General features: G+C 42.6%; 1 protein-coding gene across 1 annotated transcript in view; it reads right to left on the reverse strand.

The window, feature by feature from the left end:
• LOC133532830 (uncharacterized) overlaps positions 1 to 17,182 on the reverse strand; it is a 97,521-nt gene that overhangs the window by 29,867 nt on the left and 50,472 nt on the right. The window contains 15 exon segments of the mRNA XM_061871682.1: positions 494 to 591; positions 1,678 to 1,834; positions 2,518 to 3,523; positions 3,691 to 3,785; positions 4,372 to 4,532; positions 4,566 to 4,674; positions 4,714 to 4,845; positions 4,885 to 5,103; positions 5,359 to 5,403; positions 6,978 to 7,076; positions 7,765 to 8,271; positions 9,663 to 9,785; positions 11,754 to 11,852; positions 12,797 to 12,888; positions 14,485 to 17,011. Of these exon segments, the coding sequence (XP_061727666.1) occupies positions 494 to 591; positions 1,678 to 1,834; positions 2,518 to 3,523; positions 3,691 to 3,785; positions 4,372 to 4,532; positions 4,566 to 4,674; positions 4,714 to 4,845; positions 4,885 to 5,103; positions 5,359 to 5,403; positions 6,978 to 7,076; positions 7,765 to 8,271; positions 9,663 to 9,785; positions 11,754 to 11,852; positions 12,797 to 12,888; positions 14,485 to 17,011 (5,469 nt within the window).

Below are 17,182 nucleotides of genomic sequence, written 5' to 3' on the forward strand. Positions count from 1 at the left end.
CATCTCACTGCAAAATTTGGAAAAGACTCCCAAAAAACTCATTAAAAAAGAGGTTTAAAAGAGAAAATGAAAATTTGAACTGTTGGAGCCGCTAGTTTAGGAAACGATTATTTAAGTACGTTACCAGTTTTTGAATAAATACTAATAGTTACGTCGTAATCTTGAATGAAAAAGGAAGCATTTTACAAAATACGCTCGTCTGTAGGAATAAGGACTCTTAATGACTGACGAAGGGAAAGCGTGTTTTTCTAGTGTTTTTTAAACTATTAATTTATTTCAGGGAGACAATCGATTCAGGACTAGGGTGACCAACTTTATAACAAACACTATCCCCCTTATTCATAAACGTCTGCTAAAGTTACAATGCCGCTAATAATCGTTTGTCCCTTTCCGACGTATTCGTATGATGGAAAGGGACAAACGATTATTAGCGGTATCGTAACTTTAGTAGACATTTATGAATAAGGGGGTTAATTGTTAAGTAACTTCGTACCTTGGCTGTCGCATTCAATAGAGTATTGAGTTCCCCTAGTTTCTCAGCTATCAGCTGCGTTTTGGCTTGCTGTGCTGGATTCATTTTCTGTTTCTTTCCTGTAAACAAATACAAAATTGAGATGAAAACAACAACTTTTTTTATATATATTTTAGCTAAAATTGTATTAAACGCGTCTTAAAATCAGTCTCATTTCCTATGTTCTATCCCTCATGACAGCACGGGTGTACCATATCTAGGTACTTATTCTTATTGCAAGAGAACTAGTGACAAAAAATTAAACAATGTTTAAGCTAAATTACGACAATAGTACATTACGATACAAGTGCGAAAAATAGGAAATTCGAAACGAGTGGCGATAAATTAAAACACGACCGAAGGGAGTGTTTTAAATCGACACGAGTTGCGAATTACCTATTCGCACATGTATCGTACAACGTTTTACAGTACATATGGCCCTTTAAATGTTCGACACAGTAACGTAATATGCTACTTCTCGCACTAGTGCTATAAAGTAGCCCCATATGTACTGTAAAAGTATTTTTAAGAAACTTCAAAATTCCGAAGAAAGAGGTTCTCGGGATCATTGTTCTGTTTGACTGGTTCGGATATTCCCGAGTATTCTAAACTTATTGCTTCTTGGAAAGTCAATGAAAGGCACTAGAAATGTCTATTACTTTGAGACAACAATTAACGGATCATCTAAATAACCTGTTGTCAAGACAGCGCTTCCTATCAGTGCTGAAATGGTAATGCATGTCCAAGAGGCCAATAAAAAAATAAATTGTCAATATTGTAATTTGAATCATGTGTTCGACGACCGGTTTGGCCTAGTGGGTAGTGACCCTGCCTACGAAGCTGATGGTCCCGGGTTCAAATCCTGGTAAGGGCATTTATTCGTGTGATGACCATGGATATATGTTCCTGAGTCATGGGTGTTTTCTATGTATTTAAGTATTTATAAATATTTATATATTATATATATCGTTGTCTAAGTACCCTCAACACAAGCCTTATTGAGCTTACTGTGGGACTTAGTCAATTTGTGTAATAATGTCCTATAATATTTATTTATTATGTGTCTCGCCTGCGTGGCTGGTATCTCGAGCCACAGTCGGTTCAGTTGCGTGGTTGTATGTGCTCGTGTACCCGATGGGCTTCCATCTGTAGTTTATCTAGCCTACCTTTCTTCTTGGCCTGCGTCTGTTTGAACTGCGCCTTGGCCTCCTCGGCCTGGCGCGCGGTCGCCATGTGTCGTGCTTGTATCGCTCGTAATTCTAGTCGCATGCGGTTGAGCTGTGTGGCCAGCTGCGTATGTACTTCTAACAGTCGGGCCTCCATCTGAGGATAGATAAACAGAATACTCTTTATTGGCACACCTCAGTAAAAAGATACAGAGAGAGAGTGAGAGGATGTGTAGAATATAGTTACTATACAAAAAAAAAGAGATTTGTTAACATTCTTGTGAATTAAAATATATGTTGATTTTGAAAGAAGACAATACAAATTCAACGGCTTAATCACAGGATCCGCGCCATAATAAACGCCATTTAAGCCTTTAATGAAGTAAGCTTGAAGTATTCATAGGTTTTAAAGTTTTAATTGCCAAGATGGCACATGAAGAAATAAAATTAGATTTTTAATGAAATTGATCCCATAAATTTATTTATTTACTTCTTAACTTTCTTATTTGTATGTGATGTGTCTAATGATGAGTTATTTTTTTTAATATTTATTGTATATATTGTTTCACGCTTCGTGCTATACACGGTCATGGCCCCGGAGGAAGACCAGCGCTAGCCCAGCCAGGCTAGCACCATGCTGAGTCGGAACCATTGCGTGGCTTATATGTTATGTTACTTGTTGTTTTCTTTTTTTAAATGAATGAACGCACGGAACTATGAGACCTCTTTGTCGATTACCATTCCAATGTAAATAAAATGTATTTGTAGAAGGTCGGCACAGTAATAATGCTTCTACCCGCCTTTGTCCGATTAACAATGAATTGGTATCAGTTTCTATACCCGCTTGCCCTTCTGGCGCTGCTTCTTGGCGCGCTTCTTGCCGCGGTCGACGTGGCGCGCCGGGCCCTCGATGTACTGCAGCAGCGCGTCCAGGTCGCGCGGGTCCTGCTGCGCGCCGCGCCAGCAGCCGCCGCCGCTGTGCGACGTCATCCTACAACGTTCACCACATACCCGCTTGCCCTTCTGGCGCTGCTTCTTGGCGCGCTTCTTGCCGCGGTCGACGTGGCGCGCCGGGCCCTCGATGTACTGCAGCAGCGCGTCCAGGTCGCGCGGGTCCTGCTGCGCGCCGCGCCAGCAGCCGCCGCCGCTGTGCGACGTCATCCTACAACGTTCACCACATACCCGCTTGCCCTTCTGGCGCTGCTTCTTGGCGCGCTTCTTGCCGCGGTCGACGTGGCGCGCCGGGCCCTCGATGTACTGCAGCAGCGCGTCCAGGTCGCGCGGGTCCTGCTGCGCGCCGCGCCAGCAGCCGCCGCCGCTGTGCGACGTCATCCTACAACGTTCACCACATACCCGCTTGCCCTTCTGGCGCTGCTTCTTGGCGCGCTTCTTGCCGCGGTCGACGTGGCGCGCCGGGCCCTCGATGTACTGCAGCAGCGCGTCCAGGTCGCGCGGGTCCTGCTGCGCGCCGCGCCAGCAGCCGCCGCCGCTGTGCGACGTCATCCTACAACGTTCACCACATACCCGCTTGCCCTTCTGGCGCTGCTTCTTGGCGCGCTTCTTGCCGCGGTCGACGTGGCGCGCCGGGCCCTCGATGTACTGCAGCAGCGCGTCCAGGTCGCGCGGGTCCTGCTGCGCGCCGCGCCAGCAGCCGCCGCCGCTGTGCGACGTCATCCTACAACGTTCACCACATACCCGCTTGCCCTTCTGGCGCTGCTTCTTGGCGCGCTTCTTGCCGCGGTCGACGTGGCGCGCCGGGCCCTCGATGTACTGCAGCAGCGCGTCCAGGTCGCGCGGGTCCTGCTGCGCGCCGCGCCAGCAGCCGCCGCCGCTGTGCGACGTCATCCTACAACGTTCACCACATATTACATGCCGCACACTTTTTATGAATAAATGACAATATTTAAGAAATACTCTACTCGGCGACCCTGTCGAGTTTTAACATAGAATCTTCTACTACATGCATTTATAGTTCAGTATCCTTTTTCCCGTAAAATAGGATAGTTAACTCACCCCGAGCACCCGCTAGACGTGGAAAACACGCTGGTATCCCTGCTAGAGAGAGAAACCTGCTGCGCCGCCGGTCTACTCTGACGCTGCTGTTGTAGCTAAAAAGAGAATAAAAAACACTGATTTGCGGCTTTACAGTAAACATTTTAGCTTTTTATATGATTATTTTAGCTCATGTCAGATCAAGCACATCACATGAGGCAGACTCTCCTAATAACTACTTTTCTATTATTATGACATTTTACAATTTTGACCAGACTTATATTATGGAGACACTCTTCGATCCTCAGATATAATTTTCAACACGATCGGACTGAAAGTACAAAATTTCAAGATGGCGGCCAACTCTTAAGAACAATGAGTTTTGATGTTATGATTTTCACCGCAAACTTATATTTCGGAACTAGATTCAGATCCTCAGATGCGATCGGCCTAAAACCACGTAAAATCAAGATGGCGACCATTTTTATCTGTCTTTGCCACTTTTTACACTATTGATAACACATTTAGGTACGCCCACTTGGTATGTTACAGTACCTGTTGTTGCAGCTGCTGCTACGGTGTGAGCGTGGGCTTGTTGTGTATGGGCAAATCGTAGATCGGTTCTGGTTTCTTTTGGGCGGGTGCGGGTTGTGGGACTGGTCGCTGTTGGAACGCGGCCTGTTGTTGTTGTTGTTACAGAACCTGTTGCTGCAGCTGCTGCTGACGCTGGATCTGCTGTTGCTGCTGCGGTGTGACCGTGGGCTTGTTGTGTATGGGCAAATCGTAGATCGGTTCTGGTTTCTTTTGGGCGGGTGCGGGTTGTGGGACTGGTCGCTGTTGGAACGCGGCCTGTTGTTGTTGTTGTTACAGAACCTGTTGCTGCAGCTGCTGCTGACGCTGGATCTGCTGCTGCTGCTGCGGTGTGAGCGTGGGCTTGTTGTGTATGGGCAAGTCGTAGATCGGTTCTGGTTTCTTTTGGGCGGGCGCGGGTTGCGGGACTGGTCGCTGTTGGAACGCGGCCTGTTGTTGTTGTTGTTACAGTACCTGTTGCTGCAGCTGCTGCTGACGCTGGATCTGCTGCTGCTGCTGCGGTGTGAGCGTGGGCTTGTTGTGTATGGGCAAGTCGTAGATCGGTTCTGGTTTCTTTTGGGCGGGCGCGGGTTGCGGGACTGGTCGCTGTTGGAACGCGGCCTGTTGTTGTTGTTGTTACAGTACCTGTTGCTGCAGCTGCTGCTGACGCTGGATCTGCTGCTGCTGCTGCGGTGTGAGCGTGGGCTTGTTGTGTATGGGCAAGTCGTAGATCGGTTCTGGTTTCTTTTGAGCGGGCGCGGGTTGTGGGACTGGTCGCTGTTGGAACGCGGCTTGTTGTTGTTGTTGTTGTTGTTACAGTACCTGTTGCTGCAGCTGCTGCTGACGCTGGATCTGCTGCTGCTGCTGCGGTGTGAGCGTGGGCTTGTTGTGTATGGGCAAGTCGTAGATCGGTTCTGGTTTCTTTTGAGCGGGCGCGGGTTGTGGGACTGGTCGCTGTTGGAACGCGGCTTGTTGTTGTTGTTGTTACAGTACCTGTTGCTGCAGCTGCTGCTGACGCTGGATCTGCTGCTGCTGCTGCGGTGTGAGCGTGGGCTTGTTGTGTATGGGCAAGTCGTAGATCGGTTCTGGTTTCTTTTGGGCGGGCGCGGGTTGCGGGACTGGTCGCTGTTGGAACGCGGCCTGTTGTTGTTGTTGTTTTAGTTGCTGAAATAATAAGAATATATGTAAAAACCTGATTTTTAGATAAGGTTTATTACTTACTGAATAAAATCAAACGCAATTAAGCATGACCGACCAATTATATATAACTTCCATGTTTTTACTGTAGAACTTTTTTTAAATATTTGTAAGTTATTTCCACCTCACTACTTTAGGTAGTCTAGTAATAGTGCGAGCAATGAGAAAAATTGATATGTTTGAATAAAGTACGTAGTCAACTTCATTTTTAAATTATAATTTTTTTAGTAATATGCTGAGTCTCCTATTGTAATTCACAGTATTTCATTGCATTCATCATATATTGCATTGTATTCATCATATATTTGCATAAAATTACTAGTAAAATATGCAATCTACAAACTAACCTATATTGTTTACTCTATACATGCTCATACAAAAAACACAAAGCTGAGACATTATTGGCTGGTACTGTATACCATGAAAATCCGTTAAAAAGGGAACGCTGGAACATCCGAAATGATAATTCATACAAATATTAATGAGCCTATCCATCGTTGGAGACCTTAGGACTGAAAAGAAGTCTACACCGACAATTTTTTTTATCTACAAAGCAAATATGTGTTGTAGAAGGGATGCCAAATCTTTGAAAAAGTTGATTTTGTAACAGTATAATGTATTTATTTATTTAATGTATATCGCACCAAAGAAAAAACCTTACAGTACAAAAACGGGCTGCCACGAGGCATTCTCTACCAGTGTATGCCAATAAAGAGTATTCTATCAATCTATCTATATACCAAGATATAACCACCCATCATATCTCCTAAGGCCAGCTTTTCATATTATCCAGTCCTTTTACATTACGTTTAGTACATTCAAGCCGGTCGTTAGCGGCCGCTATAAAGCTCAAAAGAGGCCACGTTTTTCAATTTGTGTTCTTTCACACTCCTCTTCTTCCTCGGGTTGTCCCGGCATTTTGCCACGGCTCATGGAAGCCTGGGGTCCGCTTGACAACTAATCCCAAGATTTGGCGTAGGCACTAGTAGTTAGTGATAGTAGTAGGTAATAGTTACGAAAGCGACTGCCATCTGACCTTTGAATCCAGAGGGTAAACTAGGCCTTGATGGGATTATTCCGGTTTCCTCACGATGTTTTCCTTCACCGAAAAGCGACTGGTAAATATCAAATGTTATTTCGTACATAAGTTCCGAAAAACTCATTGGTACGAGCCGGGGTTTGAACTCGCGATCTCCGGATTGCAAGTCGCACGCTCTGACCGCTAGGCCACCAGCGCTTCAGGTATTATATCTACGTACGTTTACGTTCGTTTAGTACATTCGCGGTACGTTTAGTACATTTAAGCCGGCCGTTAGCGGCCGCTATAAAGCTCAAAGAGGTCACGTTTTTCAATTTGTGTTCTTTCACACTCCTCTTCTTCCTCGCGTTGTCCCGGCATTTTGCCACGGTTCATTGCAGCCTGGCGTCCGCTTCGCAACTAATCCCTAGAATTGGCGTAGGCACATGTTTTTTATTCTATATATAATCTTTAAACGCGTTTACTCTTATCTATTTGTGCTTAGATTAGTTTTTCGTAATACCTGTAATCGAATCTGTTCCATAGCGTTGGGGTTGACTTTTCCCTCGGCTTTCAAGGCGGGCGGCACGTTCACTTGAACCGGCACCGTGCGTTGTAATGCCTGAAACAATAGTTGGTTAAAAATAAAACTATTTAACAAAAAATAAAACTGACTTCAGAAATTACCAAAATCGCCATACATGTACCTATAACATTTGAACTTTGACCCCGACTTGGTGCCAACGGGACCATCTCGGGATTATACCCGTTCGATAAAATAAAAAAACAATTTTTAAAATCGGTTCACGATTCTCGGAGGTATCGAGTAACATAAGTCCATAAAAAAAAAAAACTTTCGAATTGAGAACCTCCTCCGTTTTTGAAGTCGGTTAAAAATGGTCAAATTCATTATCCAGTTCATGCAACATCAGTATCAATCTGTCATTAGGGCTTTAGATTTGTCAGCCAAAAAACGACTATGACATGATACATTTTAGAATCTCGTTGCTGACACGATACCGCATCGATGGGAAGGGTGAGTACCAGATTGGCGAGAATGTAGGCCTACGGGGGCACGCAACTCTTCAGCATATTCGCGTAAATTAAGAAGATATAGGCCAAAGCAGGTGCTGTCCTCTACAGCTCACGTAAGTTTTCTTGTGCATTGTAGGTCCTGCCATCTTGAGGGCTACATTGGAAGCTTAAACTTCGCTGACGCTCATGTCCGCCATTTTGCCGAGCACGGCAGCCATCTTGTCCGGTTGGCACTCGCCCTGCCGCTAGAGCTGCTGACGCACATTCGTACTCACTTTGGGCTTGTCGTCGCTGACGCTCATGTCGGCCATTTTGTCGAGCACGGCAGCCATCTTGTCCGGTTGGCACTTGCCCTGCCGCTTGAGCTGCTGACGCACACTTGTACTCACTTTGGGCTCGTCGTCGCTGACGCTCATGTCGGCCATTTTGTCGAACACGGCAGCCATCTTGTCCGGTTGGCGCTCGCCCTGCCGCTTGAGCTGCTGACGCACACTTGTACTCACTTTGGGCTCGTCGTCGCTGACGCTCATGTCGGCCATTTTGTCGAGCACGGCAGCCATCTTGTCCGATTGGCGCTCGCCCTGCCGCTTGAGCTGCTGACGCACACTTGTACTCACTTTGGGCTTGTCGTCGCTGACGCTCATGTCGGCCATTTTGTCGAGCACGGCAGCCATCTTGTCCGGTTGGCGCTCGCCCTGCCGCTTGAGCTGCGCGTGCGTCTGCGCGGCGGTGAGCGGCGGGCCCGCCGGGGGGAGGGTTTTGGGTAGCGCCTGGAACACGAACTGGAGGTTATTTAGTCGGTGATGCGGGGAAACAAATGTGCAATGACTTTTTTTTCAGTAAATGAGTAAAATATAAAATACGAATAGATAATTAGTCACCAATTAAATTAAAATCATCGCTGATTTTTATGCCAGCCAATCCTCCAATGTCCTCTGTTTCAGACATCTTGTAGAGGTCCATTGCACAGTATATCTAATATCAGTACCTAACATTAGAAAAGCTCCCAACAAGTTTGCTTTCAAAAAATCTTTGCGTGATTTATTTGCTGGCAGTTTAAAGATCAATTAAGTATCAGTCTCACGAATCGGTTATGTATATTATGTATATATATGTATATATATATATTTATTTATTTATGTAATGTATGTATGTGTCTTTATGTATTTAAGTAGTTTATAATTAATTTATGTGTATTAGGACTCTAATTCTTTCAATAACAATTTCTTTTAGTTTTAAACGCGCCGCCTACAATCTTTTCTGCTTTGCCCTAAGGTTGACTGGTAGAGAATGCCTCATGGCATTAAGTTCGCCTTTTGTACATTAAGTTTGTCTTTTGTGCAATAAAGTTTTAAATAAATAAATAAATATATCGATTATGGATCACACAGATAAAAAACAAAAGTTGGCTTTTCTATTCCCGATAATTTAAGATAAATTTAAGATTCTGTAACTTTTAATTGTAACCTTTCCTAATATCGGGCGTAACATTTTAAATACATTTATTACACCAATTTTAACTTTCGAGAAAAGAAAACACAGCTTAGAACCTAAATCACAGTGAAACAAAATTGACCTTATTAATAGTATAAGAAAGTTTTAGTGTCTATCTGTAAATAGTTTGCTTATTAATCTAAAAAAAAATTTGAATGTTTTAGCCACCCACACTTATACGATTGTTTATACCGATCGCTCTCTGAGTATGTCGCACGATTTGTAACTAGCCCTAGCACAGGCTTCGGTCTTTTTGGACTGTTACTGCACACTATGTCTTTAAACGCTGGTCGGGAAACCCTTTATGTTATTTTGTATAAATAGTGAATAGTTAGTAGCGTTGTATTGTTTTTAAATAAAATAAAATAAAATGTGTACCCTGGCACTTTTGTACATTTTTTATTTGATAGAAACACCACATAATCCAGGTTTCCTCAAAGTTCGCACGGGAAAACGTATACCCAAAAATTCCCAAACACATTTGAAACTTCCCTTGGTTTGCCGGCTTGCTGCCATCACTTTGTAGTACATAGAATTGTGGTAAACGATACAAAAAAATGATACGTTTTTCCTATCAAAAATAAAAGCATTAAATTCAAAATAGGAAAGAGAGTAATTTTCTTGAGAGAATGCGCTGGTTTAGGCTACTAAACAGGAATAAAGGGGTATGAATACTCACTGGCGGCTTAGGAGTGGGTGGCGCGGGCACCGGCTTGGGCTTGGGCGCCTCGGGCGCCGCCACCGGCTTCGCTGCCACCGGCTTGGCGGCCACGGGCTTCACTGCCACCGGCGACGCCGAACCCTGTTACAGAAATTACGTGTTAGAAACGTTGTGTATTTGCATTTTTTTTTCTAATATAGAAGAAAGGGGACAGATGGATAATTAGAAAATGCAAGTTTTTTAACCCTTTGACCGCCAAAGACGTCAAATGACGCGCGCGGCTACAGCCCAATATCAACGTTCGTGCATTGCGACAAGGTTCACGATGACGCGCCGCGCACGATAGGCGCGATTAAAGAGATTTTCAATAAGTTTTTGGCAAAAATTTAATTTTTGGTACAATCTTTTATCGCTGACTGTACTTTTTTTTCCACAGGCAACTAATACTTATCGAAACAATTCTAAAAACCCCAAACACATTTAGGTTGCGTTGTTTTATCAAAGAGTACCTATGGCTACCTCCTGTCGCCATCATCAGATCAGCTTGATGGTACCATAATATTGCATTGTCACCCGACTTATATATGCAAATTTTCAGCTTCATCGGAAACCGGGAAGTGGGTCAAATTTAACTTGCAAGATTTGTCCCATACATACTAACAGGGCAAGTTAAATAAAAGCTTGTAAAAAGGCGAGTCAGCCTCGTTATTTGGCATACCAAAAAAGCGGATCTGTTTAACCCTTTTCCAGGCATAGTACGATTTATCGACCACATACGCGCCATTACAATTTCAACTTTAGCGTTCCGGTTTAAGGTTCAAATTAGATTACACTTTCAGGCAATGTTACTTGTCTTCAAATGAATCATCAAAGCTGGATTAAATGGAATATATTTGGATTTTTTGGGAAAACCTTGTAGATTGGTGCGGCCTGGAAAAGGGTTAAGTTTTGATCGATCGTTCGCGCTAATTGGTGCATGATAAATGCATTGCGAGTCATACCATAGTCGTGCCAGTACTAGTGTTTGAGTAGTTTCTGTCCTATTTAAATTAAACAGCCTGCATTTTTATAGTACATTGTGCAACGAGGGGGGTAAGTGAATTATTGTACGAGTCTGTATATTCACGACAGCCGCAGGCAATATGGCGGACGAATGTTTGAAATGTCACCGTATTTAAGAATTATTTCGCTTAAAATTTAGTTTTTTCTTCGCAAGTGTGATGAAAAACATTGTGTGTAACTGCAGGGGTAAGAATATTGCAAACTCGGGTGTTTAATTCCCTTCAGCCTGCGGCTTTCGGGAATTACCACTCTCGAATATTTCACTTACCGGCCTCGTTGCACAATGTACTATCATCGGCCTTCTAAGGCCGGGGTCGTTTTCACCCGCCGCCCGCGGCCGACAGCGGCCCGCCGCCCGCGGCGTCTGAATCTAGACGCCGCCGACAGCGGGTGTTTGGTCGTTTTGAGAACGTAGCCGCGGCGGCCAGTCGCGGCAGTTTCCGAGGGTTTTTGCTTGCGAACGGACGTGTGTGTGTAGGTTCGTGAAATGGAAAAAACTCTAGCATATTTATTGCTTCAGGAGGAAGAGGATGAGGATATCTTAATAATATTGAGGAAGCAAAAGAAAAAGAAGAACAAGATATTTAAAGCTAGACAAATAGTATCCCGTGCATCGTACAGTCAAGGTATCAAATATCGATACGGACAAAATGCCATAAATATGTATACACGACCTTATTGCCTATATATTAAGGTAGTATGTAGATATTTTTGTCACTTTATCAGTATCGATATTTAATACCTTGACTGTACAAGATACTATTACATTTGACTAACTCGATCAAAAGTTCGTCCTTTTCTTTGGTGAATTTTTCCATATTGAGCCAGCGTCCACCCGCCGCCCGCAATGCTTCAAGATAACTAAAGACGCGGCGGCCAGCGGGCGGCAGTCGCGGGCGGCGGGGGGACGCCGCACGCGGCGGGCGAAAACGACCACTCCCGAGCATTCCCGAACATACCATTCAGACGCCGCGGGCGGCGGGCCGCTGTCGGCCGCGGCCGGCGGGTGAAAACGACCCCGGCCTAAAGCTTAAGTGATATACATACGTTAGTCGTCCGGCATTTCTGCTTCTTCTTGTTGAGTATGGAGCGCAAACGCTCCCGGGTCTCGTTGAAGTTTCGCGGCACCGGCGTCGTGAGAGGCGGCTGTGGAAACGATACATTTGTCTATTCAACTCAACTTAGGATCCCTTACTAGGTCGGTACCTACCTAGTAAGAGATCTATTATTATATTTTCAATTGTACATCGAAATTTAAAATTAGGAAACTATAGGTCTATAACGAAATCAATGTATAGCTATTAGCTAATTTGCTCATATGTTTTATTTTAAGACTGTTTGTTTCTTAATAAATAAATAAAAATAATTAAGAGATTTTTTGAGACGTGGCTGTAGTGTGCAGCGCGCGTAGAGTTAAGTAGGCGTGAGAAAGACACGCTAACTGCGTATTCTATAAATGTAGACCATAGAGAAATAAGTGAGCTTACAGTGCTCATTCGCATAATGAAGGCATGACGTCTAATAACCGTAGAGAAATTCGAGATCAGATATTTTTGTTCAAAATCATACATGGCCTTATTGATTCTCCCAATCTTTTGTCTAAAATTTCAATTCGATGTCCTGATCGGCGAACTCGCTCCACAAACCTATTTGCAATTAACTTTGGTCGTACTACATATGCAAGAAATAAGTTCTTAGCTAGAGCGTGTAGAACTTATAATGAAAAATTTTCTGATATTGATATATTCCATTTATAATTACAACAGTTTATTTCTGCAATAAAATGTACAGCTAATAATAATATTGATTAGTTACTATATTTCAGCATACTTGCCAATTTGTTAATATTGTTTTCAACAGTTAGAGTTATTTGAGTTTTGCATGTTTTGATATTAATGTTAGTTTCTGAGCAACATAATTGTTATTACTCATTAGTGGAAACTGTTTGGCTTGTGGATGTGTAATCTGATTAACTATGTGTGTTGTTTTTGCCTGTTTGTTTCCCAAAGGTTTAAATAAATAAATAAATAATGGGACTGAGGAGGGTCTGAATGCCAAGATTTACCAGGAAGAAGTGTGTGTGAGCTTACCGCGTGTCCGAACACGGTGCAGTAGCAGCACGTGCAGGGCTGGTCGGCGGCGCCGTCGCCCGCGCACGCGCTCGTGCCGTTCGAGTGCCCGACTGAACACAAATCATTTATTTCATTCCAGGTAATAAATACATCAATATGTAAATACAGTAGGCGCCCGGTAGTCCGGTGCTTGTAAATCCGCCAGTTTTCAAATCAAATCAAATCAAAACACTTTATTGCCAAAACATGATGATACAAAGAAAAACAATACAAACAATACATAAAGTCTAGGTTAAGTATGTACTAAATTATTCTAGGTTAAGTACTAACTTATTATCTAAACTAATTGGTAATCAAAATTAGCAAGACATGTTGGCTGTGGGTACCAAGCTCAGCATATGCTAGACTGGCGTCCAGCGCTGGTTTTCAGTTTGGCCCCTTTTTGTAGAGGTCTGACAAAGTATTTACATGTTGATCTTTTCTGAGCCGTTAAGCATTTTTACTTACAACGAAAACAAAACTTATGTAAAATGATGAGCAGTTATGAAACAACAGTAATGCATAAAGAACTATTTGTATTACAATATTACATTCAAGTGGTTAGCGTATCGTGTGATTGTAACTGTTTACATGTGTCATCTGCTGTGCTGTTGTTACTGTGGTTGGGTGCATTAAGGTAGCTGGTGCTGTACGGGATTTGAATATGTGTGAGTGTATATATATTTTCGTCTTGAATACCCTGCTCTGAGGGCCTACCGCGAACCACGTTCGACGTGTTGCCTCTCTATTGCACTTGTAAATTCGTAGCTAAGTCTGACAGGGAGGTAAGACGTCGAACGTGGTTCGCGGTAGGCCCTCTGTAATTCGGCAGTAAAGCCGGTTGCATTGTTTGTGTGAACAATGCTTTATTTAGACGGGACTTTAGTGACATGTGAAGGTAAATATCGACCGAGCTTACTGCTGAATCTTAACTGACAATTAAAATAAGATCCACTGATGGTTAGTTGACACACACAATTTGACTAAGCCCCACAGTAAGCTGAAGAAGGCTTGTGTTGTGGGTAGTCACACAACGATATATATAATTAGCAAAAACATAAAAACACCCATAACTAAGCAACAAATATCTGTGCTCCTCATACAAGTAAATGCCCTTAACGGAAATCGAACCCAGGACCATCAGCTTCACAGACAGGGTCACTAACGACAAAGAGAATTAAGAAGACCAAGAGTGCTCACTCCATACAACGGCTTTCTTACCAAAAATACTATTATTTTCTTAGTCTACATCTAGCGTCAACTAGCGGAACTCTCAGTACTGCTACTCGACCATAGCTGTCGCGGTAAACAAAAAGTCTAATGCTCAAAGATTTTCCACTAATATTATAACCAGAGTAAGCGTAGGAGTTAAAAATTGAGTTCCGATTACTCTAGTTATAATATTAGCGGAAAATCTTTGAGTATTAGACTTTTTGTTTGCCGCGACATCTATTGTCGAGTAGCAGTACTGAAAGTTCCACTACTTGACGCTAGATGTAGACTACGAAAATAATAGTATTTTTGGTAACAAACCCGTTATATGGAGTGAGCACTCTTGGTCTTCTTAATTCTCTTTGCTAACGACTAGACCAGACCAGTCGTCAAAATCTGAATTTAGTATTTTAGCTCCCAGAGAAAAATATAAACAATGCGCAAAGAAAACAAACCTTTACAGACATGCTGCTGATGCGACGCGTTCTCGCACACCTTCGGCTTGACCGCCGGCTTCACCGCCGGTTTAGCCACTTTCACCTCCTTCTTCTTCTCTTCTAGCCCCGTCTTGCTCTTGCCATCGTCATAACACTGCTTCACAATGTCCCCTAAACACACGTTATCGTTGTCTTTGCAAGAATTGCAAATACAATCGTTCGTCCATTTGCAGTCAGATTTCGGAGTGTCGCAGGCGTCCGATTCCGATTTCGTTTGTCCGTTTCGCATCATATTTCTAAACGCTACAGCATTTAATGTTTGCTTGGCGTTTCGTAAAGCTTGAGCTGAATATTTCGCTAGCAGTTCAGGGTTTTGAGAACCTATTACAGATAGATTCGTCTTATCTTTATCTTCAGTTTCTTCATCAAGTTTCAAAGTTTCTTGTATATCGTCGTCTAGTAATTTCGCATCTATGCTCGAGCATATAGAAATTACATGCTTTTTATATGATTCCGGGACAGGTAACCCTTGAGTGATATATGATTTTATCGTATAAAAACTGTCTAACAATGATTTCTCCCCTTTAGACGTTAATATCGCTTCGCATTTCGCTAGCAACGCTTCGTTTTTAGATTTCTTATCTTCTTCTGTCTCTTTCAATTCGATTTTCTCTTCCTTTTTAACTTTAGGTTCCGGTTTTTTCACTACCCTCGCCTTACCTATGATTTTGCTTAGACCTTTAGCAGCTAGTATTTCAGCTTCGCTTGCATGTAAAGCCGGGCTTTTAGGTAAAGTTAATTTAGTAAAAGATTCCTTAATCTTACCTTCTAGTTTTTCAAGTCTATATAACATTACTAGCCACTCGTCGCCTGTTAGCACGTCTTTAGGCAATGTGTCCATGTAACACTTATTCATATCTTTTAAACGCTCTAAGAAGTATTCTTTCTTTTCTTCGTCAGGCATGGTAAGAAAATCTGGCACGTTTTCTGTATTCTTACCTGGTATTCCAGTCAATTCTTCTATGACATTACTAGCTATTTCCGGATTGAGTAGAATCCACCCAGTTAGTTGGACAGAATCCGCGCACCTTTTAATAACATCTATATATTTAAATTTCAGACTTTTAACTGAAGTCTTCTTGTCTTGAGACATTTTAGATAGTTTCATTATCAGCAGGTCGAAAGTGTTTCCCGCAGAGGTGCTTAGAAGTTTTGAAATTTGTTTTAAAGATTCCTTAGAGGCCGGGCAGCTTTCGCTATCGCTTTCGGATTGGGAGTTTTTATTTAACTCTTCTATCTTTTCTATAATTTTATCACTATCAGTGGCGTTCTGTTTGCCAGCTAAATCTTGTATATAAGTATAAAATTTCTCGAGCATGGCTTCTATCTCGTTTTCTAGTAACTCCACAGGTATACCTTTGAATTTCGTGGCTACATAGTGCTTCATCGAGTTAAACCTGTCTTTTACTAATTCTCTTAACTCGTCCATGCTCAGGGCGTCTTTTACGAAATTGTCAAATAACGTTGATGCCTTCAAATACATTTCAGAATTAATGCTATTCTTTTGCGTATTAAATATGTCCTTATTTATATCATCTTCAAGACACTTGGCTAGCTCAGGACTTTTGTTTTGTTTTAAATATTCGAACACTTTGTTAATAACTACTTGAGCTGATATAGAGAAGAGCAGATCGGAGATTTTGAAATCTTCCTTATTATTCTTATTTTTCATTACAGCTTGTAGGTCTTTTTCGTCTTTTAGCAGCTCAGTTATGTCCTGACTGTCGAATTCTAGAGTCATAGTGCCTATGATATCGTCGTGATCTAGATTACTCTTAATTTTCCTTGTTTTACGTTTGGCAGTGTTTTTAGTTACCTTAACGCTATCCTTATTCTTATTTAACTTTAGTTCTCTTATCTGTCTTAAGGTTTCGGGGGTTAGTTGGGCTTCATTATTAACTTCAGGTAGGCTGTTCATGATTGAAGCGAATTCGGGGAGTTCGAAAGAGGCGTTAGCGAATTCTGAAAGTTTGGACGCTATCTCGGGCATGTTCGCTAGTATTTGTGGCATGTTTTCTACTAGTTCAACTAGTTTAGTATTAGCTGTGTTAATATCTATAGGTTCATCCGAGTCCATTTTCTCTAGGAACTCAGCTGAATTCTTGTCCAAGCTCATCATGACTTCGCATATTTGTTCTAAAGAAAGCGGCCCGTCTTGCTCCTCTTTCCCCTCTTCTTTATTAATACTGTTGTATGAATTGATGATATTCTGACATTCTTCCATAGCTTTTTTGATTTCTAAACCGAAGGTAACATATTTGTAGACATTCGGGTCTTTTTCGTCGACTTTGATGCATTTTTCTTCTTCTTCGACTAAGACGGGCGTCCGCCTCGCGTTTAGGGGTACGTTTAAGACTTCTGGTGCGATTTGCGACTGGAAATCGACGTTGTCGTCGCGGGGGAGGAACTTGTTGACCTGGAGTAACCTCTGGCTCGGTTTGGGAGTGTAGACGGGCATGGGCTCTGAAGTTGTTGGAGACATTTCCTGAAAAAGAAAACGTATATAAGAACAGGCTAAGGCAAACATGAGCGAGCCCATGGTGATCGTATTTGTACACGTGACAGGGTGACAAAGACAGTTCCCGTCTCGTTCAGTCGCGTAATGTTAAACTGGCACTTATTCTAGCTATTTAATTATTTTTAAGGAATAATCTTT

The sequence above is a fragment of the Cydia pomonella genome, chromosome 27, assembly GCF_033807575.1.
Source record: "Cydia pomonella isolate Wapato2018A chromosome 27, ilCydPomo1, whole genome shotgun sequence".
NCBI classification, from domain to species: Eukaryota; Metazoa; Arthropoda; class Insecta; order Lepidoptera; family Tortricidae; genus Cydia; species Cydia pomonella.